The sequence below is a fragment of the Solenopsis invicta genome, chromosome 15, assembly GCF_016802725.1.
Source record: "Solenopsis invicta isolate M01_SB chromosome 15, UNIL_Sinv_3.0, whole genome shotgun sequence".
In the NCBI taxonomy this organism is placed as follows: domain Eukaryota; kingdom Metazoa; phylum Arthropoda; class Insecta; order Hymenoptera; family Formicidae; genus Solenopsis; species Solenopsis invicta.
In genome coordinates, this window is record NC_052678.1 from 8256083 (window position 1) to 8268820 (window position 12738).

General features: G+C 34.1%; 2 protein-coding genes across 18 annotated transcripts in view; one reads left to right on the forward strand and one right to left on the reverse strand.

The window, feature by feature from the left end:
* Positions 1-12738, reverse strand: part of LOC105197141 (cAMP-specific 3',5'-cyclic phosphodiesterase) — a 340602-nt gene that overhangs the window by 24797 nt on the left and 303067 nt on the right. The gene's annotated exons all lie outside the window — the stretch shown is intronic.
* On the forward strand, positions 8112-9527 carry LOC105197140 (keratin, type I cytoskeletal 14). The gene is made up of 2 exons (XM_011163378.3): positions 8112-8266; positions 8754-9527. The coding sequence occupies exons 1-2, from the start codon at positions 8209-8211 to the stop codon at positions 9233-9235; spliced, it is 540 nt and encodes a 179-aa protein (XP_011161680.1). The 5' UTR covers positions 8112-8208; the 3' UTR covers positions 9236-9527.

Consider the following 12738-nt stretch of genomic DNA (forward strand, 5'->3'; position numbering starts at 1 on the left):
AATTTGGTAGAAACATGCAATTTTTCGTCTGGCTTAATTTTTATCCCTTTCTTTCATCCATTACTCTTCTTATCTTTCAACGTATTCTGTCGTACTGTCCGATGAATCATAAAATGATTAAATTTCACGCTTTATATTTTCTGTGCGAAATCAGTCGATCAATCATTAACAGCTATTAGTTGTTTACAAGTGTGAATGATATTATTGCATTATTAAATGTGTATTTATTAATTGAAAAGCTCGGCGGGACTCGGATTACTCCTGCAGCTGGCGGCATCGAAATATATCCTTCCACGCGCGCGTGTGTGGACAATGGTTACATCGGCATTAACTATAGACGCCTCTCTCCACGTGTATCTTTTCACGTGCCATTATATTCTGAATTGGAACGCAGTTTCCATTAAATGCCAAGCTGTACTGCATACATGAATAAAGGGCGACTGAAAATAACTCTTATCGAAATAATGGTAATATGTTGAAGCCAATTAATTGTACGTTTCGGTGTCTTTTGTTAATAGTTATATTTATACTATTAAGTCACTTTTAAAGTGCAACTAGATATGGCTGTTTCTTGTGCGACATGTATACCTACTTTCCCATAAATATTCAATAAGCAGAATTAAAAGTCTTTTAGCTAAAAAAAAAAGGAAGATAGATTGAAAGGCGTCTACTTCCATATATGTATAATAAAATATAAATCTGACGAGAATTAAAAATCCTTACCCTATTTTCCATCGTAAACAATTAATTTTCATTCTTTTGCCGCAAATGCACGAAACTACAGAACTGCAGTGGAGAAAAGACTGTAGAGCTTTTCGCAGGCATAGTACAATAGAACAAAACAGATGATGGATTGTATATTGAATACATCATTCATAAAAGTTCTTTCAAGTCTCTTTTCCATCACTTTTGAAACACTCGATTATGTCCCAAGAAACTGATGGTAATTAGGAAGATTTTAGTGTGCTTGATGAGGAAAAAATTTAAATTATTATGTCTCGGAGAAGTATTATATATATATATATATATTAAACCGTATAATGCACACATATATATATATATATATATATATATATTAAACCGTATAATGCACACATGTTGATTAACATATCCAAAGTATATAACTGGCAAAATAATTAGTGGTGATTTATATATGATCTAATTGGTAATATTATACGTAATATACCTGATATAATATCTAGTTTACCCGAGGGCGTACATGGTTTAGAAAATCATATAAGTGATACTGGGAAAAAATTTTTTTAAATAAAGACTACGTTCTTAAAATTATTCAAAGGATTCTTAATATATGTATAGCAAGCGATTATACATATTATAAATATAATAACAACAAATTATTTGAAATCAATTACACGAGAGCTCGGCGGTAATAAACTCTTTTAAGTCAAACGTCTAACTGTGTTCAATAGATAAATTCTCTTGGTTAGATACAAGGGATGAATTCCTGAGATAAGACAAGCAAAAGCTCCCTGTCTCGTCGAAGGAGACTAGATTTTAAAGCTATAGAAATAAGGTTACATAAACGTAGTTACATCAAGTAATGTATTATTCGATAGAAGTATCATTGTTTCACAAAGGTTGAGCTTAATGCTTGAAATGATCGTTCAAATACCGTTTACTGCCATTTAAAATTATTGATTTTTTTTTCTATAATGGAATTTACACGCTTTCGCGAATAATGTGCAATCGATCGCGCTTCGAAAGTAAATTAAAAACCGACACTGTAAAAAAAAAAAATAAATTTTCATCTTTTCTGTGGGAATACGCGAGAGACACTTTATTGGAAAAAAAGAATATTGAGTGATTTTTCCCATTGATGTCTAAAACAATTCGCGCATCGTTACGCAATCCTATTGAAATAAACTCAATTCGTCCGGTATGTGTGAATACGCTCCGGATTTACATTCGGTGCAACGAGACAAAATCAGTGTGAAATAGATCATTTGAAATTCGATAACGAGTGTATACGACTGTTGATACGTGTAATAAAATCGGACGGCTTTTTATAATCTCGTCGATTTAGGCACGTGCGCGTAATAATAAAAAAGGAAGAGCACGAATAAAAAAAGACGGCTCCTTTCCATCAGAACGTGCGATGTTACCTTGATAACGTGACTTACAATACCGTTTGGCATTTTAAAGACGATTTTATCGAATAGAAAAAGACAGTAATAAAATAGATGAAAATAGTATTACGGATAGACAAAGGAACGAAGAAAATTGAAGATTTAGAATTATTGTGTAAGAAAGAAAGGATAGATAGACAATAATGAAAAAATAATATTGTGGAAAAATAAATGGGGCAAATAGTAAAAATAACAAGCAATTCATACAAATGAAGATGGAATTCGTTACTCGCAAAGAATGGGTCGATCGATTTTTCTATTTACGTCCTACGCGCCATGTTTTCTTCGTCCATGTGTGTATCCACACACATCGTTGGGACTGTTTACGAGAAACGATTAATAACCATCTGCTGTATCTGCGTTACTAGAACATCTCTCAAAAGACCCTCCTTTATTACTGGCGCAAGTAATAAAATTAATCAACGAAGCGTAAGTACAGGTCATTGATTAGTCTTACCTACATGATACCAAGAATAAGTCGCTTTCGTAATTTTCTGTTACAGCCTCTCTGATTTTTTTTTTTAAATCTACATATATACCACATGGACGCAATTTACTACATATTTTATTTGTGGGCTCTAAGTCTTTTATAAATTGCTCTACAGTATATTTAATATACTGCTTATAAGTATATATATTTTCTTCATTTTGAACAAATAGATATTTATTTTTCGATTTATTTAAATTTATTACCTTTAAATTTATTTAAACAGAATAGAATATAAAAATAAGAATAATGTGACAAATTTCAAATTATAAAAAAACTGATTTTTGTATAACATCGAAAAGAACACATTTACTACTTCATCTTACTATATTTGCATATTTGCGTGTTCTCGCATACCTGACATCGTTTCACGCCACTTTGCGGACAATAATTAATTCATCCATGACATGGTAAAGCTATGAATCATGCAGTGGAGACAAACAGTCTACGAACGCGGTTTCCAAAGACAAGACGGAGCGTGATCATATTATCTTACATTAATTAGTATCATGCAACAAAAATGAGTATCTCCGTACAATGCGCCTTTTCCACTTTTATAAAGCTTATCGAAAGATAGTTTTGCTAGACAGGAAAAAATAAATTCTTATTATATCAAAAATTTTGTAAAAGTAGCTGATTGTAAAAATTTGTCGTAATTAGCTGGTCAAATAAATAAGCGATTAAAATGTAAAGGCAAAACATCTGCAAGAACGTAATTATTTTGTTTTTTTGCAGTATCAGGACAATATAACTCATTAGAATGCAATTTAATTTTCACACTTGGTGCATATAAAAATATATTATGTCTGTAAGACAAAGAACGCGACATACATGTATAAATTATACGATAACGATTAATTAGCATTGCTTGATCTCTATCCGATAATGGAATCGATAATGCATCTCGCAGACGATATTTAATACGACGATAGTCGCGCCCCAGGGTCGCGAGTGTGTCATGAGCGTCCGCTTACAACACCGAAGCTTTAAAGTGTACGTTTGACCCGCGGCGTTCGCACGGAAAACACAGATGACGGCAATAAATCGATGTACCATAAAGATAATCACAGTGATCTGTTTCCGGGATGAGCGTGTCACGCTTGTATCTATCTACCCACGAAAGCTTCTCCTACTCGAGTATACGTCAAGTAACATTTACGTCATTTACCGCGTATTTGTCGCTCCCGTTATCTCTGGTCTAAAAGTCTTTTATGATAATGATGTCTAAAAACTGATGGCTTGGCTTGGTTATCTAAAATAATTTCAACGCACTCTCTCGCGTCTGCAGGATTGGAAATCGCAGGATTGGAAATCCGTATACAAGAATCGCCAAGCAAATAACGGACAGTAAGATCTTATAGGGGATGTTTCGAGGATCAAAAAATTTCACTTGAAAAGACATTAACGAGGTGCAAAGAGCGAGTCTTCTTTTCCGATGGATTATATTTGGAGAGATTTATAGCCAAATTTATTGTGCTCAAAGTCATTCAGCTGTCATTCTTTTTACGATCTTGCGAGTTATCGCGCAGTCACCTAGCGAATGGTCAGCATCAATTTCAAACCATCAATGAGCGAGTGGTAACATCCGGCCTCTCGCACGCGACAGGGAAAATAATTTCTTGCTTCAGCGAAGCGGACGCAGTTTATTTTCCGTGAACTTTTCTCCGCACCTGTCAGACATTCTTCTTCGATCGAAAGCGGACGCCACTTGTTCGACTAATGGTTCGTCAAAACGACGCAATACGATACGGCTCGCATTCCTGTACCGAAATACCGGAGCCAAACAAAGCAAAAGGCGAGATCTAGATGTACACGTGGGTAAAGTAAACACCTTTATCGACGTTTAAACAAATTACACCGAACGCGTCCCGAAGGATCGTAAATCAAGTGTTGGACCCTGCGTGCGCTCGTATTAACGATCGCGGCAAGCGAAATATTTTTTTCTCCAACAAAATAAGAAACGCAAATTGGCGATAAGATTGCGCGCCCTTCATTCAATGATGGTACGTTATGCGATCGACCTACTTGGCAAGTCCTTGCGGTTCTTCATTTTTTTTTACAGATAGAAACTGTGTCGGCATTGATTTTTGACAGTTAATGTCACCAGCGACATTCGCGGTCGGTTATTCGCGATAATTAATAAACCCGATACTTTAGACGACTTGTCAACAAATCATTCCGTTTTATCGACATTATTAAACAGAACAGTTCGCAATGAACGTTTCGATAAAAATATCAAGCAATAAATAAACCATGAGAAGTGCAACTGCATAATCGTATGAATGTCAAATGCGATGATACCGAAAACTAATAATAAACCGAAACAGAGATATTAAAATGACGTGAAAGCATCTGGAAGAAAATTTATAAGATAAAAAGAATGTTTGTTGTATGACGTAATTCACATCTAAAATATTTAGATTTTCAATGTGCATTCTATGTTTTTGTTATTAAAGAGAGTATACTCGTTAAGAATTCCATTATCTTGATTAGAGATTAACAAACTGAAAGCTCTCTAATGCACCCAAATTCATATCATTTATTTAAATAATGATATCACGATCTGCGCTGCGCAATAAGAAGAAGAATGCGATTCGCTTTTGAAGTGCAACTAGATACGAACGTTTCTCACTCGACACGCCAATTTATACTTTCCCCTTTCTCCTAGCATCCGACATATGTAAATGCGAGATGAGGGATGAACGCACTCACGAAAATATGCAAGGATGCCGATCTGTGCAATTTTAGCATTTTTTTTTTTCATATTACATAACATAATCATTCCACATGCAAAATGCAGTACGTTTGGTGGTGAATATGCGTAATGAAACCTTTTATGATATGCGTTAACATATTATTGTCACGAAGCTTATTACTGTCAAACACACTCTATTTTGCATACAATGATGTCAAAAACACAAGCGGTATTTTCCTTTTAATAACGGTTACATCCATCGAGACCGTTCGTCGATATGGTGCATGCGTTTTTATGCAGTCTGCAATACATACTACATATGAGAGTGAAATACATAGACGATAAGTGACGATCATCTAATACTATACAACAGCCGCGACAGATCACTCGTAATAATAAAAGCAGCTGACATCTGCATAAGAGGAAGGCATAAATATGTGCAACATGCACCTGTAGCGTTTTTTTTTCCCGCTCCTCGGGCTGTGTTATGCGTAATCGAATGCAATCAGAGTCAACTGCATTCTACGTTCGCGGCGGTTTTCACGTTTTGCGTGAAAACGATTTGTATCCGAATTGTTTGCATCTGCTGTACAAATATGTGGAAACGTTATACGAAACTATTTTTCACGAATCCACTCGGCATCTGCTCCTACAAACATTTTTTTTTCTTTTTTAATAAAAGCAATTATCGGAGAAATATATTGCCAATTAAATAATTAATAACAAAAAGCATTTCGCAAATAAATCTTTGGTTTATCTCTTATTCAATTTATAAAGTGGGTTATATTTTGACGTAGCATCGAAGGTGCAGTTATTGAGAATATCTCATATTAAAAATAAACAAGTTTTACACTGAGAAGGAATAAGTTCCTACATGGAACGCGCTACGGCGCCATGTCTCCTGGCGAGATGCCAGTATTATGGATTTCGAGATATATCTCGACTTTCTCAATTTCTCCTCTTCTACACGGAAAAGACGGTTTTGATAAAGTTTCTAAAAACTTAGCTAGATTGGAAAATAATTTTGTTGGACCATCAAAATAATTATATGAGACATACAAATTGATTGCTAGAATGTCTAAACTTTTTGCAGCCTCTGTAGCATCACGCTTAAATGTCTTTCATGATTATTTTTATAATTCAATAAAATTATTTTCAGATCTGTAGCTTTTCGGATCTAGCTAAATTTTTAGATACTATAGCAAAATCATTCTTTCCTGTATGCACTGATCAATGAAAAAAATCTTCGTATTTCATCATTGTTACAGATTGTTTTCGGGATTTATTATTATAGAAAAATGAATTCTTTGCAAAGTTCACTTAAATAATAAAAAAATAATATATGTATATAATAATACATGTAAAACAAGTCTTTCGGCAGAACAAATTTGTAAAAATTGATTCTGGAAATAAAACGATTATGCAATTGATAATGGAGATTAATAAAGAATTACTTTGTTATCTAATTATATGTCTCTGACTGCAAATTTTTTTTTTACATCTTATCTATTCCGGAATAATTTTCACAAAAATTTTTATGAAAAACAAACTTGTTTATTCGAGCTTATCGGACAAACGGAAGCTAGCGATGTCGATAAGAAAAACGAATTGGTCCGATCGATCCTCACTTCCGAGTTTAAAATGGCGCTGAAAATTAGATTGGTGACTCCTGTCGTTTGCAATTTTTGAAGAAAATTATTAAAAAGTTTAGAAAGAGCTACTAAAGTTCTCGATCAACTTATATCAAGTTTAAAGTATATTTTATATATGAGTTGTATGTACAAAAAGTTTCATAAGTGGATTGCGCTGAGATTCTGAAAGTCACAAGCATGGTTCTTTCCGCAATCTTCAAGATTAATTAAATAATTTGAATAAACCACGTTTCAAATAAATGAAAAAAAAGCGATAAAAAATATCCGAAACGAACAAATCAAAAATTTCTAGACCGCATTTTCTTCATCTTTATACAATTTATACTCGTTTTCAACATGTTCTCAAGAAGTAGTAACATGATGTAATGTGGCATGTGCAAATAAAAACGTTACTGCTTAATAGAGCACGTCCTTCGCATTCTTTTTTATCTATCATTGACAAGTAAGAGTAAAAAATTACACAATGCAGTATGATATTTGCGACAAGGTAATTGATAAGAGTGAACCAGGAACGACATTGAATAATGTTACGCATGTAACAATTAATTTTGACATTCCTTGACTTTCAAATAAAAGTTGAAATAAGAATAATAATTTCGATAAAATTTATTTATATTCATAACGCGCCTTGCATTATTTTTGCGATGAAATTATTAAAGAAAATATTATACATATACAAAGGAAAAAATTTTGTCACATCTTTTATTGATATTTAGAAATAATTCATTAGAAATTTTTAATAAAATCATTATTATTACAACCATTGTACTGGTTTAATGAGCAGAATTAGAAGTTCTAGTTAAAAGAAGCTTGAAATGTTTTTCTACATAATCTACATGAAATATAGGTCTGAAGAAATATAGGTCTACAAGAAAATTAAAAATTATTCTATTTCAATCCATCGTGCGTTTAAACTATTAATTTTCAATCTTCCTCCGCAAATTCATGAAATTGCTTTACAGGATTGAGAATTTTATTTGTAGAATACTATTGTGAAATTACACTTCCAAAAACATATTTTTGCATAAAATGGGTTGACGTACGTATGTACGTGAACAAAAATACGTCACATATACGGAAGTGATAAGTGCTAATAAGTATTAATACGACTAATTATTTTGTATTTTAATTACCGGCGTTCCTATAAATACGCTCGAATAAGCGACATAGGTCACATTAGAATACGTTGCACTAGTGTTCATACTGTTAGCAACACTCGTTAGAAATATGGCGTACAAAAATTTACTGTTAATCTTGGTACTTGCTGTAATCTATGTTCAAGCTGGTAAGTTGAAAAAAAGAGAATAATTATCATGTACAACATTCTTCGAGAATTTTCTCTCGCAATCCAATTATACATACTGTGCAAATTAATCTGAACAAGACACAAAATAAAGCAATTATAATAATAAAACATTAGCACAGTTACTAAAATATTATTATGATGTTTTGCTACATATTTAATTGCGAATAAAAGCTGTGATTTTATGCCTTGTCTTGTACTTTCAACTTGTACAAAAATGCATTTAAAATTGGAAAATTGTAAGTTTATGTTCCTGTCAAGAATTGTATAATACATTTTGCGTTAACAATTGTTCTTATACTCGCTTTGAAAGAGAAATTTTTAGGAAAGAGAACTTTAATCATATTTCGATATGTAGAAAACTAAAGATCTTTTCGGATCGGAAATTCCACATACAATATACTAGATTATTAATCATAATTTTAAACTGTAATCATATGCGATTGATGCAATTTCGACACTTTTGCAGCATCGGAAAAGACAGAGATTCAAAATGCAGACATAAAGCAGATAATCGAAGATGGCATGAAACTAGTACAGCGGATTAACAAAGTAGACATAGAGCACGTAATGGAACACGCCACGCAACAAGTACAGCGGATGACGAATGCACCGATTATAAAAAACCTATCTAAGGCCATAGGACTGAGAATTTGTCCGTTTGCAGTGATGAGTGGAATGATCAATGCTGGCATGTGTATAGCCCGAAAGCTTTTTAGTTCGATGGGGAGTGCATTTGGTACGATGCTTAAAATGTTTATGTGTATGGCGAGTCATGGATTAGGCATGATGACAAGTATGTTCGGAGGTGGTGCGAGTGGTTTGGGAGGTTTATTAGGAGGTTTGATGCATATGTTCGGAGGTGGTACGGGAAGCGCTGAGGGAGGTGGTTTGGGAGGTTTGGAAGGTGGTTTGGGAGGTTTGGGAAATGGAATGACGATTGGAATATAAAGTTTTTAAGTAAAATTCAAGCCTAAAATTATTCAAACTCGGCGAAATATATAAACAAAAACGGCGAGAATTCTTGAAATGTGACGCGTACAAAAGTGCTAATAACAAAATTTATTTCACATCAATGAATGAATGTTTCTTATTATGCACTTCAATTTACCAGTTTTAAATATCTAAAATAAAACCTGTAACTGTATAAATTGATAGCGAAAAATGTAATAAAAATATGTAATATATGTATACATATAAATACAATGTGCAAAATATATTTCTGAAGCATTAGCAAAATGTATTTCTTGGAGCATTTTATTTTGAATAATGCAAATGTGGCGAACGTATAATTCGAAGAGATTATACATTCATTGTACCTATTCTAAGAGACTGTACATATTATGAGTATAACAGCGACAAATTATTTGGAACCAATTACACGGGAGCTCGGCAGTAGTAACGGAATTTCTTGGTCAGACAGTCATCTAACTGCGTTCAGAGGTAGTAGATAAATGCCTGTGGTCAGACACAAGGGATACGAGAGAGCTCCCGCGGTGAGACAAGCTGAAGCTCCCTCGAGGAGTCGTCAAAGGATTCATAGAATTTGGCGTCGTCGAAGGATTCATAGAATTTGGCGTCGTCGAAGGATTCATAGAATTTGGCGTAAAATAAGGTTAGCTATATCAGGTAAATGTCTATTATTTGATTGAACTATCATCGTTCGACAAAAAGCGAGTACAGCCTAGTTGTACTTTAGATGATCATTTAGTACCGCTTATTGCAATTTAAAATTACTAGTTTTTTTCCACAGTAGGATGCGCATTTCATTTATTTACCTTTGCATTTTTGTTCAACATTCCTATGTTATGACGGATCACAATTAAGTCATTTAATAAGTAGCTCCAATTAGTTACATTTATTATCATTCACTTGTTATTTTGCATTATGCATTATCATTTGTCTCTACATGATCGAGAATAGCGTGTAGGTACGACGTACATGCGTTTCTATTTGTACATATAAATGTACTTTTAAAACGAAATAATGTGATTTCTGGCAATTCACTCCAGCTCATATTGCATTATTTGCAATTTATTCATCGTCTCGTAGTTCGTAACTACCGTTACGATCCATTCAAAAGTGGTATTTGGCAAGTTGACAATTACAACGCACACGTTCATACATATACATAAGCAAACTATACATGATTGTTTTCTCATCGCGAGGAAATGTGCGAGTCAAATGCAATAATATGAAAATAGATATATACGGAAATGAGAGCTACGTGTCTGTTGGCATGACATCAGCAAGAACGATAGTAAAACCGAAACACGTCGCGGCGATAATGTCTCAATCCTCACGTTTGCGAGAAATTGCATCTATAGCACGTTCGAAGTCTCGTTCAATGTTACACGTCTGTTACGAGATTGATATCAGAAATTGATATATGGCAGCTTATTAAAATTTCACAAGTTGAATGAGCTTCACAAGCTTCACAAGCTCGACCGAGTTAAAACAATATGTCTTTGATTGAACTGTCAACAAACGCGTCTCGAGGAATATCACGGGCGCGAAGCAAGGCTGAGAAACATTGATAGGCTCAATTGGAGTATCTGCCGATCGGAAATACCGATCACGCGAGCGACACTTGTGGATTGTTAATACTAATTGTAAGTGTATTCCCAGACAACACAATGTCTAAAATCAGATCTTTAAGATTACTTTGGAAACTGTATCTTCAAAACGTTTTTTAGATGTCTTAATGACCCGATTTTAGACTTTGTGTTATCTGGGTTGTTATTGAAAAAAAACATTAATAGCCTGATGTCAATATTATACATATAACTACTATCACCAGCGATATGCACTTTCAATGATAATAAACCGATCGGTGAGAGTATCCAACTCTAAATCAGAATTAATGTATCATCCGTAAAAAGCAGTGAATAGTCACTGATAATCATACTTACAAGTATAGCACTGCATAGCAGTAAGATTTCACTGATTCCAATTTAGAAAGCAGCATCGTCGCGAAAGTATTTTCGTGGCAATTTATTTGTGTTGGACAATCACGCGCGACACGCATGATATCGAGACGCTCGGGCGATACGGTGCACGGAGGTCCCTTGAACCTACGGGGAAAAGGTTAAACGGCCAGGCGTGATAATGTTTAATGGATCCTCCTCTCGGAACGATCGACGCTGTTAACGCCGCGATTTTTTTCCACTAGCATCCGCCGTCGCGGCCTGCGAAAAGAATTTATTTGTCCGCGCGTTAACAATAAGTGCTCAGGATATAACGTGAGACACGTGATTATCGGCCAATGATTTCATCTGCCACCGTTACAGTCTCCTTTTAAATTAACAATCTCGCTTTTAAGTTTGTACAGTCCTTACAGTTACTCTCTTATTCAGAATTCATTGATTCGCAGTGCTTCACTTATAGCTGTGATCATCTGTGATCCTCACACCATAGTCTTTCAGTGATTAATTAGAAGAAAAGTACCCTCACTAATCAAAATCAGAATTATCGCTGAGAAACAGTGCATATATCGCTGATTGATAAAGTATAACGTTGAAATTAGAAAAATTTGTAAACTGATTCCGATTTAAAGAGCACGACAAAGTTACTTCCGAAACTCTAAATTTTGGACAAGCGTTTTTGCGGTGAATATATATATATATATATAAAATAATAATAATAATAATAATAATAATAATAATAATATAGCGGTATGATAATAATCATTATGTACAACTTCACTTAAGTCTGGACTTGAACGAGTCAATACTAGTTCTTTCCAGTGAACAGACTCTTCACACGCCGAGCGATAAACGATGAAAATAAAACGAACGAGACAAGCATTTTGCGCAATGGACCGTGGACGGCGATAATTGGTTCGAATCGTTCTGAAAAGTTTCACGGGCGGAATCAAGTGCGAAAAACGTGAGTAAATGTTTGCCGCGAACATTTTGAAAATAAGAAAGGTAGATTAGTGCCGGGTTACAGACGGTCGATAACGACGGAAAATTTCCTAGTTTGCTTTACCGTCTATCTAGCAGGGCATTCGCGACGGTCGTGGCATAGCGGCATTTTAATAACGGAGTACCGCGGTAATGTATTAAAGATAGTTTCGTCGCAGCAAATTCATCGCAGAGTTATAAAATAAAATGAAAGCAAATTCTTTCAAGTTTAAATATTTATAATTTATAAAATGAGCAACTAAGGAAGGAACAATTTTGCTGAAATACAGATCTGAAAACAATTTCGTTTAACCATTAAAATATTGTACCGTGTGTTTAATTTGGTTCCTAGAATGTCAAAACTGTTTGTAGTAACATTATCATGCTTGGACGTCCTACATAATTATTTTGATGGTTCAATATAAAGTTATTTTCTGATCCGTATATAATATTCGGATGTCGATCAGATACATTCAGATCAGAAGAGAATTTTATTACGAATAAGTATAAATAAAAATTAATTATTAAAATTATCTTAAAATGCTCGTC

What these genes read in the sequence shown, in the direction of transcription:
- LOC105197140 (XM_011163378.3), top strand. Translation starts at nt 8,209, where the DNA reads ATGGCGTACAAAAATTTACTGTTAATCTTGGTACTTGCTGTAATCTAT. An exon ending in TGTAATCTATGTTCAAGCTG is followed by an intron (nt 8,267 to 8,753) that starts GTAAGTTGAAAA and finishes ACACTTTTGCAG; the next exon opens with CATCGGAAAAGACAGAGATT.